Genomic DNA, 16198 nt, shown 5'->3' with positions numbered 1-16198 from the left:
GCTATGTGTGTGTGTCCCTGGCTGGGTCCCTGGCTGGGTCTGTCCGAGCACGAAAATTGCGTTTGGTTGGTTTTCACAACCAAGTGTCACTGTTGCGCAGCCTAACACACACACACACACACACACACACACACACACACACACACACACACACACACACACACACACACACACACACACACACACACACACACACATTAACTGTATGATTTCAGGTGTGACAGTACAGTACAGTGACAGTACAGTAGAGGGACCCCCTGGGGGACCCCCACATGGTAACTGTCATTTCTCAACCGTTTCGGACGTGGGGCGGCTCACCGGAATCGGCCCGGCCCCCTGGGCCCCCCTCCTGGGGGTCTGGATGTTTCGGGGACCCCCTGGGACCCCAACATGGTAACTCTCTCATTTCTCTATCTTCTTGGACGTGGGGCAGCTCGCCGGAACCGGGCCGGCACCCTGGGCGCGTTCCTGTGGGTCTGGAACTTCCGGGGACCCCGCGGAGACCCCCACACGGAGTTGCACCACTCACTTCACACGGGTGTGATTTTCCATTGGAATCGAACACTGGGATTATGGGATTTATCATATTTCTTTTCTTCTGGCTTTGTTGGAGGTAATAAGCCAGACTAATATCACACAACACTGTCGCGGGATGGCAATTTTTTTTTGCCAATGGCTGATTGGGTCTGGCTTATTAGCCAGGCTAGTACTTACCCTGTTCATTGAGAAATATGAGGTATAGCGAACGAGAGTTGACAGTCTTACACTTTTGGTAAGGCCTTTTGGTGCACTCTTCATCACCGACCTTGATATGCACAGTCAGACAGAGAAACATATGCAACATTGTAGTAGCTGCCTGGTTGGCAAGGATTTTAGTTTCTTTGGGCCAAATTCACAACGGCATTTACGCTCATATTGTGAGTGTACGGACATTTACGAGGATTGCCACGTTATGTGTGCAATTCATGAACTTGAAGTTGAACTTGGCTCCTGTTGACGGGCTCAGATCCAAGTCAGCTCAGAGGGTGGTGTACCAGTGATCAAGGCATGCGTATATTTATTTAGAAGGCTTTAGTCTTCATGCTGAATCAATTTATAGTCCCCAAACCTCAAAAAATATATATGTGACCAGCATTTGTCAACACACACATACATAAAAGAAGAAAATGTGATTATTTATGTATGTGTTTATTATGTTATGCTGATGCAAATTCCACTGGTTTATTTTGTAGGCTATAGTTGCATTCAGAGCTGAATTATTAGGTCGCTGATCAGCATGTTGACAGATGCTTTAATTGACAGAGCCAATTCAAGTTTCACGCAGGCCTAATGATTTAAATAGACTATTGCCTTTGCTGCATGAGCACCTATCTGCCTCCATTTGCGTTGTGGTATTAATTTATAATAATGTATATTGATCACATAGACGAGACACACAGAATAGCCTAAATAACTCTTACCTTGATGAGGAAACAGCTATAGTAGTAGGGGGTAATACCGTCTGGAACGTTACGCGGCGGATAAAAGCATGACATTTGGTACACATGTCCCTTGGGTCATCCTAAAACATCCCAGAAGGGGTGCCCAAAAAAATCTTAAACAGGAAGTGAGTTATTGACAAAATTCAAAATGGCCACCCAGTTGACACAAAAGACAACAAAATAATCTCCAAAAACCATAATATTTGGTACACATGTCCCTTGGGTCATCCTAAGACATCCTAGAAGGGGTGCCCACAAAAATCTTAAACAGGAAGTGAGTTATTGACACAATTCAAAATGGCCACCTAAACTGTTGACAGTTGACTCAAAAGACACAAAGAATCTCCAAAAACCATAATATTTGGTACACATGTCCCTTGGGTCATCCTAAAACATCCTAGAAGGGGTGCCCAAAGAAATCTGAAACAGGAAGTAGGTTATTGACAAAATTGAAAATGGCCGCCTATAGTGTTGTCGATTGACTCAAAAGACACCAAAGAATCTCCAAAAAGCATAACATTTGGCACACATGTCCCTTGGGTCATTCTAAGACATCCTAGAAGGGGTACCAAAACTAATCTGAAACAGGAAGTGAGTTATTGACTAAATTGAAAATGGCCACCTACAATGTTGTCGATTTACTCAAAAGACAACTAATGAATCTCATAAAAGCATGAAATTTGGTACACATGTCCCTTGGGTCATCCTAAAACATCCTAGAAGGGGTGCCCAAAGAAATCTGAAACAGGAAGTAGGTTATTGACAAAATTGAAAATGGCCGCCTATAGTGTTGTCGATTGACTCAAAAGACACCAAAGAATCTCCAAAAAGCATAACATTTGGCACACATGTCCCTTGGGTCATTCTAAGACATCCTAAAAGGGGTACCAAAACTAATCTGAAACAGGAAGTGAGTTATTGACTAAATTGAAAATGGCCACCTACAATGTTGTCGATTTACTCAAAAGACAACTAATGAATCTCATAAAAGCATGAAATTTGGCACACATGTCCCTTGGGTTATCCTAAAACATCCTAGAAGGGGTGCCCAAAATAATCTGAAACAGGAAGTGAGTTATTTACTAAATTGAAAATGGCCACCTAAAGCATGTGATACAAAAGAAAACTGATGGTTAATCCTTTTGAAGTGCTTAGGCAGGAATCAAACAGTTTTGCAGTGCTTGAAATATGCACATGTGTTCTGTATGGCAAGACAACTGACATTGAAAATGTTAATGATCTAAGGAAGGACCTGCTCAAAAATGTCTCTCAATGGAAAACATTCCTCCCACACAAGCTGCACTGCTACAACATTCAGATTGAGCAGTTTACCAATCTGGTTTTTGGTCCAGATCGAAGCCTGAAATATGGACAGATTAAAGTTGCTGATTTGTGGACACTTTTATTCACACTCTTGCCAGAGGCTGCCTCTTTGTTCGAGAAAGACGGTGCCAGGATGCTGGGTTACCTTGCACAGCATTATGTCAATGTGCTGGTAGTTGCGAAATGGCACACAGTTGCTAGAAGAAAATAAATAAGAAGATAGAGTCCAACATAAGCAACAAGATGAGTGCAAAATAACTAAGATGCAGAGAGTAAAATAACAATATGCAGAGTAAGATAAGATGCTGAGTAGAGTTAGATGAATAAAGATTCAAAGAGTAAAGTAAAGAAAAGGAAATAAATATGCTGATGTAGTGTAAATTTAAAGATAATACGCCAGGTTATACATTCTACAGTTGTCAACAGTTTAAACATCCATTTAGAATTTCTTCTAATTTCTTCAACATGTATCACCTTTAGAAATAATAGGTAATTTTGGTAATAGGTAATTTTGGATTTTTCCTTTCCTTTAAAAAAAGCCTTTAATGGGCACCCCTTCTAAGATGGTGAGATACACCCTAAAGAGTGCGTGTACAAGATTTGTTGCTTGTATGGAGAGAGTAAAATAACAATATTCAGAGTAAGATAAAGATGCTGAGTAAAATAAATATGCAGTTAGATGAATAAAGAAGATTCAAAGAGTAAAGTAAAGAAAAACAAATAAATATGATGATGTAGTGTAAATGTACCAGGTTATGTAGACTGCAGTTGTCAACAGTTTAAACAGCCATTTAGAATTTCTTCAACATGGCCCCTTCCTAAAAGGTTTAATAAACAAATGCAAACAAACAAATAATCCCTTTTAGGAACAAGCACTATACGCTTTTAGCGTTTTTAGTGAATTTAGCAAAAAACTCACTTCCTGTTTAAAATAAATGTGGGCACCCCTTGTAGGATGACCCAAGGCACATTTGTACCAGATTCCATGCTTTTATGAAATTCTTTAGGTGTCTTTTTCATCTGTCAACAGCGTAGGGTAAGCGTCAAGCGGCCATTTTAAATTTTGTCAATAACTCACTTGCTGTTTCAGATTATTTTGGGCACCCCTTCTAGGATGTTTTAGGATAACCCAAGGGACATGTGTGCCACATTGTATGCTTTTTCGAGATTCTTTAGTCGTCTTTTGAGACAATCGACAACACTGTAGGCGGCCATTTTCAATTTAGTCAATAACTCACTTTCTGTTTCAGATTCCTTTGGGCACCCCTTCTAGGATGTCTTAGGATGACCCAAGGGACATGTGTGTCTCTTGTATGCTTCTATGAGATTCTATAAGCTTTTTGAGTCAATATCCAACACTGTAGGCGGCCATTTTCAATTTTGTCAAGAATTCACTTCCTGTTTAAGATTTCTTTTTGCAACCATTCTAGGATGTCTTAGGATGACCCAAGGGACATATGTGCCAAATTGTATGCTTTTTGGAGATTCTTTAGTTGTCTTTGAGACAATCGATAATACTGTAGGCAGCCATTTTCAATTTTGTCAATATCTCACTTCCTGTTTCGGATTCCTTTGGGCACCCCTTCTAGGATGTCTTTGGATGACCCAAGGGACATATGTGCTGAATTGTATGCTTCTATGAGATTCTATAGGCTTTTTGAGTCAATCACCAATAACACTGTAGGCGGCCATTTTCAATTTTGTCAATAATTCACTTCCTGTTCAAGATTGTTTTTGGCACCCTTTCTATGATGTCTTAGGGTGACACAAGGGACATGTGTGCCAAATTGTATGCTTTTTGGAGATTATTTTGGTGTCTTTTGAGTCAACTGTCTACAGTTTAGGTGGCTATTTTGAATCTTTTACATAACTCACTTCCTGTTAAAGATTTTTTTGGGCACCCCTTCTAGGATGATTTAGGATGACCCAAGGGACATCTGTACCAAATCTCATGCTTGTATCGAGTGTATCGATTGTCATGCTTGTATCGATTGTATCGCGTAACGATTTTGCCATTTTTTGACGATAGCAGTTGTGCCCCAATAGAGGGCTTATCTCTGGTCATATGAAGATTTTTACAATATATTATCTATTGGTAATCATTCATATGGTCTTTTAAAAGTTTTTAAAAACAATTATATATTTTTGTCATTGACAATATATTACTCAGAAAGGGATTAATGTGGAAGGTCATCTCATTCCGAGTGGTTTTTAAGTACATTTTTGGCATTTAAAGTTGTATAAAACATATTTAAGACATTTGTCAGGGGTTCTTTTTGCCAAATATTTTAATATTAGTCTAATAACTATAAATGTAAAGGCTATACTTGGCACAATCGGTCCAAATTTCAGAATTATATCACCTTTAGGTATAATAGGTAATTTCTGGCGGCCATTTTGGATTTTCCCCTAAAAAAAGCCTTTAAAATTTTGGGCACCCCTTCTGAGATGGTGAGATACACCCTAAAGAGTGTGTGTACCAAATGTGGTGCTTTTATCCACCGCGTAACGATTTTAGCCATTTCATGACGGTATTACCCCCTACTATAGTTGGATCAGATGAAATCTAGCTTTTCTGACGGATTAATCCCTCAAGAAAAAAAAGAAAGAAAAAAAAACTGGTCCGGGGTGGATTAAATCTGTCCTGTGTCCATGTTGGCCGATTTTTAATATAGCATTTGGTCGTGTGGTTGAAACTGAAAGTAACTTAAAACATCAGTTAACTTATTAACGTGACGTTCAGCAAGAAGTGAAGCAATCGTGCCAAAATAAGTTGGCAAGTTGACAGGTGCTTCCCTGACCTGATTCCGTCCGTTTCGTTTATAATTATACTTGCGCTGTTAGCTTGAAGATCTGTTCGAGACCCGCCTGTCAAAATCAGCTGGTGATCCGATACAATTGAGCTACATCCAGAACAAATTAATTCCCCATATAGGCATGATTCAGATATAGCCTATACAACAGGGATATGATAGTAATCCAAAGGACTGCAGTCGAAATGAGATACACTGAATGAATGACTGATAAATACGATATCATTACGCATTTCATTTACACCTGCCAGTCGTATATTTCCGTTGTGAATTTGGCTCTTTCTCTCTCTCTCTGTGTGTGTGTGTGTGTGTGTGTGTGTGTGTGTGTGTGTGTGTGTGTGTGTGTGTGTGTGTGTGTGTGTGTGTGTGTGTGTGTCCTTCCCGGCATAAAGAATGTCACAGCCAACCACCGGGTAAATGACGTCATTGCCACAGAGGAGGGACCTCAGACCTTGGTTGGACGCTTTATGTACGGCCCGTTGGACATGGTCACTCTGACCGGAGAAAAGGTTTCGCTACAGCACACACTGCTATTGATTAAACGTATGTCTGCACACTGAATAATGCACCAGCTTAAACATATTTATTAAGATTCCTTACACCATAGTGGACATAATGGCGTTTTGAGCCTCACGGCTCGATATCAGACGACATGAATGTTTATAGCTGCAGTATGCACAGCAATGAGACACTGACAACTCAGTACACAGAAAGTTGATATTTGTTACAGGGTAATGTACAGTACCTTTAGAGCAGTCATGTTTAAAAATAAAGTAAATTTAAGGTAAAACATTGTTTAGCCTATTGTGAAATAGGTTAATCCTGATAGCCTATGTACAGGTAGTACATTATTATATTAGTTGTTATATTAGACAAACAGAATTGTACCAAAACACATTTTGATATTGAGTATCATACTGCTGTAGCCTTCTAACTACTACAACTGTAACGCCGGGGCTCCACTGGACGCGTGACAATAGCTGCGTGCGTGTGTGTGTCAAAAAACGAACCGGGGCAATTTTAAAGCAGTCACGCAACGCAACGCAAAGCAGGCAGTGGAGCCATCCTTCATTGATTAAAAAGGGAACATTCCCTGACGGAGACGGAGACGCAGCGCTGACACGCCCGGTGGAGCCCCGGTGTAAGGTTAAAGTTGAAGGTTAATGGTTAGATGGTGGGACTTTTAATCATAAAATGTTACTTGCTGCTTTTAGTCCTTGCTTGTGTTTGTAGTCATTATAAGCAACATTAAGCAACATTCTGTTCCCACACTCAGGTGGACATTCTGCTAATGACCCAACCTCAGTCTGGCCGCTGGGTCCACTTTGACACAGATCTGACCAACAGCAGTGGCAGGGTGAATTACACCATACCCAAGAGCAAGAAGCTAACCCTGGGAGTGTACCCCATTAAAATGGTTGTGAAGTAAGTATCCAGATCACTATCCCTCTCAGGTCCTAACGTGGAATTTGAACTGAGAAATCTACTGTGATGATTTCTTGTGTATCATAAAGTGTTCTAGGGTTTAGGCCTTAACAACTCCTATGGGTTGGTCGGGGTGCCTATTCAGCAAGGAGCAGAACTGGGAGGGATAGCGTGTTCCTCCACACGCATTATGCCCACCTGGTGTGAAACTCCTCTCTGTCACATGAAAAGAAGCAGCTGGCCGTGTGTATCGGAGAATAGGATCCGCTCGCAATTTACGATGGCGTATTAGTCAGACAACGTGCACTTCGCGTGCGGTTAGGGTTAGGGACAGGATTAGTAATGAGGTGAGTTGGAACAACGTGCCGTCGGAATAATGACGCTGACCATCAGAGAATACACATGGTTGTCTACACTGGAGGGAAATAATTGTGGAGAAGATTTGCGGAAAAAAACTAATCTGAAAGAAATGGCACCGTGTGGCCTTCGGGACTATCAGCCAGGGCATAAATCTTTCAGGTAGTTGTCATCAAACACATCTATTATAATGTTGCTTGTTTATAAATCTCTGTCTCTCCGATGGGATCAGGGAGGACCAGGTTATTGCAGAGGCATACTTTACTGTATTGTATTGTATATGATCAGGGGGGACCAAACTAGTGCGGAGGCCTACCTGACTGTATTGTATTGTATATGATCAGGGGGGACCAAACTAGTGCAGAGGCCTACCTGACTGTATTGTATTGTATATGATCAGGGGGGACCAAACTAGTGCGGAGGCCTACCTGACTGTATTGTATTGTATATGATCAGGGGGGACCAAACTAGTGCGGAGGCCTACCTGACTGTATTGTATTGTATTGTATTGTATATGATCAGGGGGGACCAAACTAGTGCGGAGGCCTACCTGACTGTATTGTATTGTATATGATCAGGGGGGACCAAACTAGTGCGGAGGCCTACCTGACTGTATTGTATTGTATATGATCAGGGGGGACCAAACTAGTGCGGAGGCCTACCTGACTGTATTGTATTGTTTATGATCAGGGGGGACCAAACTAGTGCGGAGGCCTACCTGACTGTATTGTATTGTATATGATCAGGGGGGACCAAACTAGTGCGGAGGCCTACCTGACTGTATTGTATTGTATATGATCAGGGGGGACCAAACGAGTGCGGAGGCCTACCTGACTGTATTGTATTGTATATGATCAGGGGGGACCAAACGAGTGCGGAGGCCTACCTGACTGTATTGTATTGTATTGTATTGTATTGTATATGATCAGGGGGGACCAAACTAGTGCGGAGGCCTACCTGACTGTATTGTATTGTATATGATCAGGGGGGACCAAACTAGTGCGGAGGCCTACCTGACTGTATTGTATTGTATATGATCAGGGGGGACCAAACGAGTGCGGAGGCCTACCTGACTGTATTGTATTGTATTGTATTGTATTGTATATGATCAGGGGGGACCAAACTAGTGCGGAGGCCTACCTGACTGTATTGTATTGTATATGATCAGGGGGGACCAAACTAGTGCGGAGGCCTACCTGACTGTATTGCCACGGGGGATGGAATGTGTGGTGTTCAGCATCGATGGCTCTTTCGCCGCCAGTGTTTCTATCATGGGTAGTGACCCCAAGGTCCGGCCCGGAGCTGTGGACGTAGTAAGGTATGTATCAATACTGTGTGTGTGTGTGTGTGTGTGTGTGCGTGTGCGTGTGCGTGTGCGTGCGCGTGTGCGTGTTTGTGTGTGTTTAACCTTATCTAGCCAGGAAGAACCACATGAGTGTCCTTATCCTGGGTTTACCATTTGGTGACATCTATCTGCAATGATATTTGGTGTGGAGGGAAAAAGGACTAGTAGGCCTATAGACAGGACTCCAATCAAATAAGTACTAGTGGTTGAAGATCCTGTTCAATGAGTGGTAATTTTCGACTTCGGATGTATCCTTTGATTAGTTATAAGTAACTGTTTTAGCTCTTCCTGAACCTGAACACACAATTCTCAGTGAGTAGAGGGGCATTGGAGGCATTCCATTCACGAGGCAGTTTGTTTACAGATGTGCATGCATTATCTGTGGATGCATTTTCATTAAAATGTTCACCCCATAATAGGGAGATTCATGTGGTTATAGAGTGTAGACAAAATTCTAATTCATCACAGTAGAAGTATAATTGTGTGTTCCCTGTGATCTTTTCAGTTGCGTTCTGAATAATGAAGTATAACACTTTCTGCTAAACTGAAACTCCCTGGCATTAAGTGGCACTGCATTAAAGCACCACTTCTACTACTACTTTTCTACTCAGTCTGTCTCAAAGGAGGGCTGTGGGCAGTTCAGAAACCCGTCCACTGCAGGCTTTCTAGTCTTTCTTTTGCAATGCGAAAATGGAAGCTATCGTTCTCACGATAATACAAATGTTCCAAAACCTTTTTTGAAAAAAATATTGTTTAAAAAAAAATCTGTCTAACGATGATGTCACTGGTGGACGGGTTTCTGAACTGCCCACAGCCCTCCTATGAGACACAGACTGAGTCGAAAACAATTGTGCCATTTTATCATGATTATTAGAGAGGACCTATTATATGAAGATAGGTTGAAAAGTGGTGAAGTGGTCCTTTAACAACACTAAATATGTGTGTGTCTGCATGCAGGCACTGGCAGGACCTGGGATATCTGATTATTTACATCACAGGCCGCCCTGACATGCAGAAACAGCGCGTGGTGTCCTGGCTCTCTCAACACAACTTCCCACATGGAATGATATTCTTCTCTGAAGGCTTGGTGCATGACCCTCTCCGCCAGAAGACCATCTTCCTTAGAAACCTTGTGCAGGAGGTACAGCATTGTACTGGCAGATACTGGACACTCCCACATTACTTTTCCATGTCTTGCGCACGCACGCACGCACGCACGCACGCACGCACGCACGCACGCACGCACGCACGCACACACACACACACACACACACATTCTTCTTGAGACCTGAAGCTGAACTGATTAGAAGTAAGGTCAAGGTTACTATGCGCTTAAGTCCATATCCCATCAGTATGAACACGATGTCTCAGGAACACCTGGATGGAATTTCATTACTTTTGGCACAAATTTCTACTTGGGCTCAAGGATGAACTGATTAGAAAATGGTGGTCAAAGGTCGAGGTCATTCTGACCTCACAAAGTATTACTATTTTCTTTCTTCACCTCCATTTTTTTTCTCTTTTCAGTGTACGCAGGACCTTTGACAGTGAATTTACTGTAGTTTTGTCTTGCCAGACCTTGGTCTTCCTCAGCCCTGATACTCCACTACTTACGCTACTGACTTTTTGCATTGTAATTCCATGAAAAAAACTCCAATCATCGCTTCTTTTTTTGCCTCTTCTTTTTACATTGCCAACAAAGGATATTTGCCTCACTGCTTTTTATTTCAGAGGCATTAATGTATTTTGATGTCAAATTCTGTGAACTCTCATTTAGCGTTGGTTGGTATTTATCAACCTACAGTATGCATGCACAGGGATGTGCATGCAGATCATGGTCTGTATACGGATTTTAATTCAATTGAGTGTAGCTATTATCTGTTGATGTATGAATTTACACACAGTTTTATGAAAACATTGATAAATCGCATCCTTCATTTGACGTAAACAAACAGCTGACAGCTCGTTCCAAAGATGTCCACTTCGTTCAAGCATAAATGTCTTGTTTGAGTATAGTACATCAGTGGCTTCCGAAAGGATTACACATGACATCTTTTGACACTTGTCTTATGGTTATACAGGTTATACATTATGAATAGGTTATCAAAGTGTTTAGACACATTTCCACCTGTTTGTTTCCTCTTTTAACAGTGTCACATTAAGATCAACTCCGCCTATGGCTCCATGAAGGACATCTCTGTTTACAACATGCTGGGCCTCAGCTCTTCCCAGATTTATATTGTTGGCCGGCCTTCTAAGAAGTACCAGAATCAATGCCAGGTAGACGTAGTACAGCTTTTGTCTGACCCTCTTAATCGTTTATTTATTCCATCAGTATATATGGCTTTTAACAATATGGGCCATATTATGCACGTCTTAATTCCAGGTCTTATGTGGCCACCATCTTATGTGCAATCGCTATTTTACAAGTCACGATCTGAATGCAGACACTCAAGAAGTTCAGTCACACGAGAGAGACTCGGAGTAGAGTCGCTGCTTCTTCGCCTGGAAAGGAGCCAGCTTAGGTGGTTCGGGCATCTGTTTAGGATGCCTCTCGGGCGTCTCCTTAGGGAGGTCCTCGAGGCACGTCCCACTGGGGGGAGACCCCGGGGCAGACCAAGGCGCAGTTGGAGGAAACACAACGTCTCGGGATCCCCCAGGAGGAAGTTACTAATGTTGCTCTGGAGAGGGACGTCTGGAACACTCTGGTGGAGCTGTTGCCCCCGCGACCCGACTACGGATAAGCGGTTGAAGATGGATGGATGGATGGATGGGGGAGTGTTCAAATGTTAATTTTAGGGGACCATGCGGCATCTGCTATTTTGCCCCTTGATAGCAAAATGACATTGGCCACACCTCCATGTTTTAATTGACCTGGCTGTAATTAAGACGTGCATAATGATGATTTCATTTTCTTTTTTCAGGTATTTGTTCTCTCCTGTCATTCTAAATGTTTAACCCATTTTACTTTTCTCATTATGATTAAAGATACAATTCAGGAGTTATTTTAATTAATAAAACATTATTATTTTAAATAATCTATATGTTACAGTACGTAATAGCACTAGTATTTACCATGGTTAGAGGTGGTCTCCCTACTATTGAGAAATTGTGACCCTGGTGTCCAGTGTCCACCTACTGGTTGACATTAGTAAAGTTATTTGTAAACAGGTGGTGTGCTGATTCGGACACTAGATGTGCCACCATCTTTGTTATAGTTTACACCTCGTAGCAATTACCTATCTCCATCGGGAGAGTGAGACAGCGGACATAAAACATATGGATTGGCTTTAGTGTTCTCTTATTTCTAAGACAAAACCCTTTCTCTGTGTTGCCTTTGTAGTTCCTGAGCGATGGCTATGCAGCACACCTCTCCTCCCTTCAGTTTGGCCACAGGGCCAGACCTAAGAAGACCTCTTCAGTTCGTATGGTCCTGAGGAAGGGTTCCTTTGGTCTCTCAGCGAAGCCTGACTTCCTGTGTAAGCGCACACATCTGCGCAGGACCATGTCGGTTCAGCAGCCTGACCCCCCCAGCTGTACCACCAACCACAAGCCTGAGCGTGCCCAGAGCCAGCCAGAGTCCGATAAGGAGCATGGCGGAGGAGGCGGGCCCGGAGTGTGGGGGCGTGCCTCCATGCTCCGTGGTGACACCACTCCCTGACGTCAACAAAACAGATGGAAAGATGGAAGACAGAAGTGGAAGACAGGGAGGGGTTTTCGTGTCCAGTGCCATGGTAAGAGCTCATCTGTAAACGACATTCAGAGTATTCGGTGACCTGCCTGAATGTCACATTGGTCCTCAAAGTAATAAATAATAAAATCACACCTGTGTGAAGTGAGGGGCGCTCTTATTATCGTACATCATCATCTACGACTTCTTACTGACAGTTGAGAGTTGAAAGCCTCCTGTTATTACTGCATTTCTCACCTCAAATGTTTTCAGAATCAAATTAAAGGTGGCCTTACACTAGCCGATTTTTTTCAATCTGAAATCTGATAGCACCACACACTACAGGATAATCGGAGCGGGGCAGAGCAAATATCAAACATGCTTGATGTTGATCGGGCCGATCCCGATCGCGCTTTGAGCGGTCGGGCACCCCCCAAGCGTCAAAAATGATCGGCTAGTGTAAGGCCACCTTTAGTGTGCTGTTTTTTGCATTCGAGATCGCAGCATCAATGTTTGTTAGCATTCAACATGCAGCACCACCCTCTGGTCTAATCAATCATAGCCTTGTGTGGAAGATTGATTGACAGGTGAATGTCATGATTGTATTGCCTTTGGCAGCTGAACAAATAGCGACACAGCACGCCCACGTTGCTATATGGCAGCGATGATCTGATACGTACATACAGTACCCACTGAGCATTTGTGGGTCCATTAGACCCACAAATGGTCTAATAGACCCTGTGTGGCTCTTGGCGTCCGAAAGCCCAGGGATGTTTTTCTTTTCTTTGGCATGGCTTTGTATTGTAGATGGTCGAAGTGGTAGAAAGTAGGATTTTTTCTTATCAACTAGTCAACTAGTACCAACAAGGTCGACTAGTGGATTTACTAGTCGACTAGTTGAATAGTCGACTAGTTGCTTAAAGCCCTAGTAGAAAGAAGTGATATTTCCGTAGCAATAAAACAATGTGTTATCGCGCTAATGTCACACAATAGAGGTCGCTCAGGCTATTGTCTGTGTGTGTCTCTCTCAATCACACACACACACACACACACACACACACACACACACACATACACACACACACACACACACACACACAAACAGTACATTATGAACGAAGGCAGACAGTGATTTATCTTTGGCCAGTGGCCACTGACCGTGTTTTTTCTGTGCTGGGCAGGTTGTCTGGACACTAATGTTACATCGCAGTCCTAAATTGAAGGGTGTGTTGACTCAAATGGCTTATTGTGTTGCTGGCACACAACAGGTTCTCTGTCAGCCCTGTAGCGCTAATACATTTCAGAGAGGTAGAAATGGAACGAAATGGACCTGTGTTACGTGCTCTTTCTACCATCCATGTATTTACCCTCGCTGCATGCCGCATGATCGGCAGTAACCAATCACAGCTCTGTTTCTCTTCTTCTACTCAATGTATGATGTGGGAGGTTGTAAATGCATGGACGTTGGATGCATGGATATATAAATATATGCAGGCACATTGCAGGTGGGGAAAGAAGCCTACAAAATAGCCAGAGCACAAATCAATGTCGCATGACGGGTGTCGAGCCATGCGGAGATAGGGAACAAAGGAGTGTAAGTTGCTAAGTTACCCGGTGATGGCCTTACTCAAATGTATTTATGATAGCTGGTTAGTATCTGCTGATCAGGGGTGAGCTGACTGACGGTATGGCTATCCAGGCCACCGCCCTGGTAGTTTTGAAGATGCACACAAGCCCGCACAGCCATTCGCAATTTTCTCACTTCACTAACCTTGCTAACAAAACCTTCCGATCGACGTTGAGTGTCACAGCAGCACAGCTTGAAATAACAGGAATGAACCTTGGATACATATGCATTTCAATGGTGACGGTCCATTGTGTCTAGTCTAGACCCTATGTTGGGTGCGCCTTACCCTTTATCCCTAAACTTCTTTGCCATATTTTACTATCTTGAAAAATATTTAAAAATTGTTCAACTAGCCGATCTACATCGACTTGTAGATTGGCTATTTGAACAATTTTAAAATGTTTTTCAAAATAGTAAAAAATGGCAAAGAAGTTTAGGGGTAAGGGATGGCGCAAGATTTAGCATGCTGTCTGAAGAAGTAGTCTAAACTAAAGAGTTGGATAACAGTGGCTGATGGATTCAGGAACTGATTAAATTACAGAGGTGACGTTTGCAAGGTAAATAAATGCAAATGAAATGAATGAATTGAATTTCCCCATTATTAAGAAAATCCACAGCGCATCCCTGCTGCTGATGTAATAATGCATGACTGTTTTTTTTAGCTCACCTTTAACTGCTTCCAACAAGCCTTACATGGCTGCTTCCTTGTTGAATGTAAAGCACTTTGTGTGGCCGGAAGACTGAAAAAGCTACATAAATTATGAATTCAAGACCATTTACCAGAATCTCCAGAGGGAAGCAGAGAGAGGGGTTGAGAAAGATAGGACGTTACACAGTAAAATATGGAATGCTACAGTATTTTATCTCTTCAGAGATAAAATTAAAGTAACACTCCAGATTTTACTGTGTACAGTTAGAGCTGGAGAGTTATCAGAATCTGTGCGCTCGCTAATACATATAAATATTCATGGGGTGACCTGTCCTATGATGCTATTATTAGAAACAGTTCTGAATATAAATTTCCCCATGATTATGATGATACCAGTGGCTGATAAGCTACAACTGGAGTAACCTCGCATCACCAGACCGTCCACCTCTGACGAAAGCCTGCATGGTCTTTGTTCCAAAATGGCCTGTGTGGCGCGCTCAAACACAAAGATTTAGGTATATACATTTGTGCACAGTAATGCTATTATTAGAAACAGTTCTGAATATAAATTTCCCCATGATTATGATGATACCAAAGCCTGCATGGTCTTTGTTCCAAAATGGCCAGTGTGGCGCGCCACCAACAATTGTTAATGGTATGGTCACATATTTGCCAATTATGAAAATTTTCATATTTGCCAATTTTCATAATTGGCAAATATGTGACCATACCATTATGGTATGGTCACATATTTGCCAATTATGAAAATTGCTTAACATATGCAAGCTAGCATCCGGCAGTTTCTACATGCTGGGGACCCATACTCAACATTTCTAACATAAAACATTGGTGTACTCAACATGCCTGGGTTCACATTCTGGCAAGTGGACTATAATGTAGAACACTTCACTAATTTCTCTCTTTCATTTCGACAGTGTTGTTTGTAAACTGGATCCTCTGCTGCCTGGGGAAACCCTCCTGGTTGGTCATCCACTCCTTCACCAGCTGTTGAGCCTGCTATCAGTGTTACTGTGTCTTCATGCCTGAATTATTTGACATTTTGTTTGAAATAGAACATTATTTATTCTAATGCCACGGTTAAATTTGAAAGGTATGGCAGTAAAAAGAAAAAGTGCCATCAGAGTGAGAGAACACGCACACACACACACACACACACACGCACACACACACACACACACACACACACACACAGAGGCTACAGTATGTTCAGGTTCCCTAGCTAGTGTTAGAGACTTGTGCAGTAATCCTATGTGCTGTAAATACTGTTTGTCACAGAAGCACTATGGCCTTTGGGCTCAAGCTGTTCACATTGACTTTGTGGTGTAAACTGAGAGTGCTGACCAAACCTAACCTGGCTTTGATCTCAGCTGCTTCAGCCTCACTGCTATGAAGTCTCCCCCACTTCCTCCACACCCACACCCCTTTCTGCTTTTGCAGAAACAGTTAAGCAGAACATGCTTTTCCATAGCCTTGCACTGGCTGCACTG

At 42.4% G+C, this 16198-nt stretch overlaps 1 protein-coding gene across 1 annotated transcript in view; it reads left to right on the top strand.

The window, feature by feature from the left end:
* The window catches only part of pitpnm3 (PITPNM family member 3), a 108948-nt gene extending 92984 nt beyond the window's left edge, over window positions 1-15964 (top strand). The window contains exons 14-20 of the mRNA XM_079514475.1: window positions 6010-6126; window positions 6894-7042; window positions 8568-8717; window positions 9702-9885; window positions 10896-11024; window positions 12088-12478; window positions 15626-15964. Coding sequence (XP_079370601.1) covers window positions 6010-6126; window positions 6894-7042; window positions 8568-8717; window positions 9702-9885; window positions 10896-11024; window positions 12088-12405 — 1047 coding nt within the window. The 3' untranslated portion in view covers window positions 12406-12478; window positions 15626-15964. The remainder of the gene's footprint in view (window positions 1-6009; window positions 6127-6893; window positions 7043-8567; window positions 8718-9701; window positions 9886-10895; window positions 11025-12087; window positions 12479-15625) is intronic.
* The last annotated feature ends 234 nt before the right edge of the window (window positions 15965-16198 follow it).

This window comes from Electrona antarctica (genome assembly GCF_951216825.1).
Source record: "Electrona antarctica genome assembly, chromosome: 11".
In the NCBI taxonomy this organism is placed as follows: Eukaryota; Metazoa; Chordata; class Actinopteri; order Myctophiformes; family Myctophidae; genus Electrona; species Electrona antarctica.
This window is presented reverse-complemented; position numbering and strand designations above follow the sequence as displayed.